The 6,387-nt window shown below is 39.1% G+C and overlaps 1 protein-coding gene across 1 annotated transcript; it reads right to left on the bottom strand.

Moving 5' to 3' along the window:
• Window positions 1-512: 512 nt before the first annotated feature.
• Window positions 513-2,047, bottom strand: LOC127689205 (prostate and testis expressed protein 14-like). Its single transcript, XM_052188612.1, has 3 exons — window positions 1,987-2,047; window positions 1,065-1,178; window positions 513-637 (listed from the first exon to the last, which is right to left on the bottom strand). Exons 1-3 carry the CDS (start codon window positions 2,045-2,047, stop codon window positions 513-515), a joined length of 300 nt encoding a protein of 99 aa, XP_052044572.1.
• Between the last annotated feature and the right edge of the window lie 4,340 nt (window positions 2,048-6,387).

Genomic DNA, 6,387 nt, shown 5'->3' with positions numbered 1-6,387 from the left:
AAGTATACACTTAATTAAAAAAAAAAGATAGGCATCAGGTCTGTCATATTCACAGGGAAACCAATCCCTAATTGCAGCATTTATCCATCATGACAATTTACTTTTAAAAAAAAGTAACAATCAAGAGAGGATGGGGGAAGTGTCCTATATATCAGTCGTCCTGAGAGAATGCAGGGAGAAATGAAGGGAAGCCAGAATCCTAGAAATGAGGAGTGATAATTCAATCGTCAAAATACTAACTGGTAATGCACAAACTGTAAGGATAAAGAGCTGATGCAGGCTGCCAGAGCCAGTCACACAGGGTTGGGCAGATCCTCCTTCCCCGTTTTCTCATTGTTATTGTCCTATCAAGGACTTTCCTTGCCCAACTTTCAGCCTACATTTACAGCCATGAACTAAGGAAGTAAAGACAAGTGACAGAGCCTTGGCAGTACTGGACATTGATGGTCCAGCATTATGAGACAATGAAGGGATAAGGGCTCACCTAAATAGAACAAGGCAGACAAGGGCTTTTAAGGCCTATTACAAAAATTTTTATGATCACAACATTTATATTCCATTATCACATTTTTGCTGATCTTGGTATAATTGAAGCACGTTCCAAGACATCCCTGGAAGCCATATTGGAATTTGCCATCTGAAGAGGAAAAAGGAAAAGAGTTAAAATATACATGTTTTGGAAAGAATCAGTGACTTGGTCAATTAGAAAATCCAGGCTTCAAGGTAGATAGTCATCATTTGTCTATTAATGTTACACACAGGTAATATTCCATTCACAAAAGTACTAATTGGAATTTTAGGCTAAAAATTTTGTCATCTCTGATGATATTCACTGAGAAGTCTCTGAGGACAACCAAGAGACCACCCAAATTATTTTTTCTCATTATTGGTTTGTTGACCTAATCTACAATTATTGACAACCAATGCCAGAAGTAGAGGAACCCTTTTCTACTTTTCCACAGCAACACATTCTCCCATGCTCAGCATCTTTGCCAAAGATCACAGATTGTTGTATCTCTCACAGGTAAGAAAGAACACCCTGAGTCCTCCAAGGTCTTACATACCTTTATAGCGTAGCAATAAAGCACACTTATTATTATTTATAGCCTCACAGGAGGTTTCTCCTGTCTCACAAATCCCAGAAGAGCTAAACATTCCACAGTGGACACATTTCAGTGCTAGAAGAGCAAAAACAAGTGTAAGAGACATACTCAGCACTCAGTTTCAAGCATCATACAGATGCTGAGCTCATGGCTTTGAATAAGAAAAAAATGTCCAGATAAGGAGTTGTATATACATGGTATTTACCTGTACGGGGAAGGCTGAAAAGGAATTCCTCTGAAAGGGAATGGCTTCAGCAGAACAAAAAGGTATCCCCACCCCCAAATTCTGGTAATGCACAGACTGTAAAAATAAAAATCTAAGATCTGATGTAGGCTGCCAGAGCCAGTCACACAGGGCTGGGCAGATTCCCCCTCGCCATTTTCTCATTGTGTTTTGTTTTGTTTTGTTTTGTTTTTTTCTTTTGGGGGTTTTTGTTTTGTTTTGTTTTGTTTCAAGACAGGGTTTCTCTGTACAGTCCTGGCTTGTCCTGGAACTCACTCTGTATACCAGGCTGGCCTCAAACTCATAAATCTGCCTGCATCTGCCTCCCAAGTGCTGGGATTAAAGGCATGCACCACCACTGCCCAGCTCATTTCCTCATTGCTTTTGTTCTATCAAGAACTTTTCTTGCCCAACTTTCAGCCTACATTTACAGCATGAACTGAGGAAGGGCCAAGATTAGGAAAAAAATAGAAAGACAAAGAGCAGTCATATCAGAGGCAAGGGAAGAAAGGTGAATGGAGTAAAGGGTAAAGGAGTAAAGGGTTCAGGGGTCATGTCTAAACACAGTCATGTCCAATCTCCTGCTGCTCATTTTTCCAAATCACAGCACACTGTAATAATCATATGTCTGCCTACCAACACTATCTGCCAGGATCTCACCTTGCAGAAAGCCCACCAGCAAAAAGATACCCACGAGTAGCAGCAAGAGGTACTTTCCCATTGCAGTAGGACCACAGTGCAGCAGAGAGCAGGGCAGAGCACTCAGGGTGTAGCCTCAACAAGACCAATATATATATAATCACAAGGAAGGAGGAGCATGAAGTAGAATGCCAAGCCATGAACTGAGCAGATAGCCTGCAGAAATCCCATATCCTACCCTCATTGATGGCTCTGTTCTTCATCAGTTGGCCATGTTCTTCTGGCTTCTTTCCAACAAGTATTTACTATCAGATAGTAACTCATGACTGAGAGAATTAAGGAATTGTGACCTCTGGTAGCTGATAAATCTGGAGGAACCAGAGTCAACATCTAATCTAGAATAGATGCAGAAAGAGAGAAAGAGAACAAGATTCAAACTCATAGATGAAGCCGAGTCCAGAGATAATCCCAGACATGGGTCAAGAGTAGTTCTCAGAAAGAGAGGAGGCAGGAATATGACTGCCCATTATAAAGAATATGTTATAATTAAAACATTAAAAAAAGATTAAAGAAAGAGTTTTGAAAGCTGCAACAATAAAGGTCCAGTCACATAAAAAGGCAAGCATATCAGAATAAGGCCAGATTATCCTACAGTAAATTTAAAGACAGAAGGACATGGAAAATGTTTTTCAGATTCTAACAAATGGCAATTATTGTACTAAACAAAACTATCCATTAAAATTAAAGGAGAAACACATATTTCCATGATAAAAATCTGACTAGAGGGATTTATGACTCCTAAGCCAAATCTATAAGAAGATACTAGAAGGAATATTTCACTCTGAAGAGAAGGATAAACACACCCAAGGAGTAACAGGAAATGAAAAAATACCTGGACACTTAATCAAAAACTATATAAGAAAACAACACAAAAATCTGGACAAAAAGGGAAAGTCTCTAGTAATTAATGACTTATTTAATGCCCTGCTGTTCGGCTACAGGTGTTAATTGCCTAAGCCAGTGGCTTTTAACCCTCAGAATGAGCAAGAACGTTTTTTAGGGGTTTTTAGAAGTTATCATCAATATTCAGTATAGTTAGAGAGCTAGACCATCCAGAGACTATCAGTCCTTAAAGCCACACCAGAGTCCTACTCTGTGTCTTGTTTCAAACAGTTCCAGGCTGGAAGGCTCCTGGCGTTTATCTTGACAATCCTAGTCTCAGCAGGTTTAGAGGGATACTCAGAGGCTCTCGAGGCAATACTTTCCTGTCCCTGGATTCTGGGCCTAAAATCATGATTCTCTGAGTAGTCAGCCCAGGTCATAGTCCTTCATCTGGCCACTTGATCTATTCATATCTTGTCTTCCAAACACCAATGTACTCACCTGGTAGAAGACAAAAAATTGCCTGGCTGTTTTTGTCTGGTTTCAAGGATCCATTGGAGAATTCTAGACCTATAAATGGTCTAACCACAATGTCTTGTCACTTTTAAAGATTAATTTCCTGTGTGTTCATATAGACTGAAAATTGGCCTGATTATTAAAACAGTTTCTGCCTCCTCCTCCACCACCTGCCCCATTTCTTCCAATGTGGTAGACCCGTGCCACTTCTGCCACAGGGAAGACCACATTTCCTGATATTTTCTAGAGAACCAGCATCAGCAGGGCATTCGGTAAGAACTACCTCCCACCTCTGGAGACCCAGGGCCCCTGGCACAGACTTACTACACAGCAACCACCAAAATCCAACGTCCCTCCAGATTACCACTCCACTTCCATTCATTCTACCCCTTCCTCCTGCTCCACCACCTCCTGATCCATTCCTTATAATGTGGTAGACCTGTGCCACTGATGCTTTCTAGAGAACCAGCATTAGCAGGGCATTTGAGAACCAGCAGCACACAGGGCATTCGACCCTTGCCAAGTCTGCCATAAGGAAGACCCCATCTCCTGATACTTCCTGGAGAACCAGCTGTATGCAGGGCATTTGAGAGAAAGGGAATCTCAGGAGTACAGAAACACAGGCCTGCAAGACAGAGAAGTCACAGAGACAGCAAGACCAGCTAACACCAGAGATAACTAGATGGCCAAAGGCAAATGCAAGATCATTACCAACAGAAATTAAAGCAACATGGCACCAACAGAACCCAGTTCTTCTACAACAACAGATCCTGAATAGTCCATGACATCAGAAAATAAAGAACTGGACTTAAAATTACATCTCATGATGCTGATGGAGCACTTCAAGAAGGACATAAATAACTCCCTTAAAGAAATATAAAAGAAAACAAGATTTGGATTTAAAATCACTGGTCATAATGCTGCTAGAGGAACACAAAAAGGACATAAATGAATCTTTTAAAGAAATACAGGGAAACATGAATAAGTTAGAAACCCGTATAATAGAAACAAAAAAAAAAATCACTTAAAGAAATTCAAGAGAATAAGGCTCAAGAGATAGAAGCCAACAAAGAAGGAACACACAAAAAAAAAAGTAAAGAAATTCAGGAGAAAGTGAGTCAAATATCAGAAGTTATGAAAGAGGAAACACAAAAATCTCTTAAAGAATTAAAGGAAAACACAACCAAACAAATGAAAAAACAGAGCAAAACCATATGGATCTAAAAACAGAAGTAGAAACAACTAAGAAATCACAAAGGGAAACAACTTTGGAGATAGAAAAACTTGAGAAGAAATCAGGGGCCATAGATGCAAATATCAACGACAGAATACAAGAGATGGAAGAAAGAATCTCAAATGCTGAAGATACCATAGAAACCATTGACTCAACAGTCAAAAAATGCAAAATTCAAAAAGCTTGTAATCCAGAATGTCCAGGAAATCTAGGACACAATGAGAAGAACAAATCTAAGGATTATAGGTATAGATGAGAGTGAAGATTTAAAAGTGAAAGGGCCAGCAAATATCTTTACCAAAATTATGGAAGAAAACTTCCCTAACTTAAAGACAGAGATGCTCATAAATATAAAATAAGCATACAGAACTCCAAACAGAATGGACCAGAACAGAAATACCTCCTGTCACGTAATAATCAAAACCCCAAATGTACTAAACAAAGAAAGAATATTGAAGGCAGTAAGAGAAAAAGGTCGAGTAACATATAAAGGAAGACTTATCAGAATTACACCAGACTTATCACCAGAGACCACGAAAGCTAGAAGATCCTGGACAGAGCCCATGCAGACTCTAAGAGAACACAAATGTCAGCAAAACTCTCAATCACCATAGATGGAGAAACCAAGATATTCCACGACAAAACCAAATTTACACAATATCTTTCCACAAACCCAGCTCTACAAAGAATAACAGGAGGAAAACTCCAATACAAGGAGGGAAACTACACCCTAGAAAAAGCAAGATAGTAACCTTCTTTCATCAAACCCAAAAGAAGAAAACCACTCAAATATAAAAATAACATCAAAAGTAACGGAAAGTAATAATCACTATTCCTTAATTTCTCTTAACATCAAAGTACTCAATCCTATAATAAAAAGACATAGACTAACAGACTGGATAAGGAAACAGGACCCTACATTTTGCTGCATACAGAAAACACACCTCAGTGACAAAGACAAAAACTACCTTAGAGTAAAAGGCTGGAAGACAATTTTACAAGCCAATGGTCTCAGGAAACGAGCAGGAGTAGCCATTCTAATATCAGATAAAATTAACTTTCAACCTAAAGTCATCAAAAGAGAAACTGAAGGACATTTCTTGCTGGTCAAAGGAAAAATCCACAAAAAAGAACACTCAATTCTGAACCTCTATGCGCCAAATGCAAGGGCACCCTCATTTTTAAAAGAAACTTTACTAAAGCTCAAAGCACACATTGCACCTAACACAATGAGTGTGGGTGACTTCAACACTCCACTCTCCTCAATGGACTGATTGGCAAAACAGAAACTAAACAGGGACACAGTAAAACTAATTGAAGCTTTGGACCAATTGGATTTAACTGATATTTATAGAACATTTCACCCTAAGGCAAAAGAATATACCGTTTTCTCAGCACCTCATGGCACCTTCTCCAAAATTGACCATATAATTGGTCACAAGACATACCTCAACAAATATAAAAAGATGGAGATAATCTCATGCCTCCTTACAGATCACTATGGAGTAAGAGTGGACTTCAATAACAACAAAAACAACAGAAAGCCCACATACACATGGAGGCTGAACAATACTTTACTCAATGATACCTTGGCCAAAGAAGAAATAAAGAAATCAGAGACTCTTTAGAATTTAATGAAAATGAAAGCACAACATACCCAAATCTTTGGGACACAATGAAAGCAGTGCTAAGAGGAAAACTCATAGCCCTGAGTGCCTCCAAAAAGAAAATGGAGAGAGCATACACTAGCCGCTTAATGGCACACAAGAAAGCTCGGAAACAAAAAGAAG

This window comes from Apodemus sylvaticus, chromosome 7, assembly GCF_947179515.1.
Source record: "Apodemus sylvaticus chromosome 7, mApoSyl1.1, whole genome shotgun sequence".
Classification (NCBI taxonomy): domain Eukaryota; kingdom Metazoa; phylum Chordata; class Mammalia; order Rodentia; family Muridae; genus Apodemus; species Apodemus sylvaticus.
This window is presented reverse-complemented; position numbering and strand designations above follow the sequence as displayed.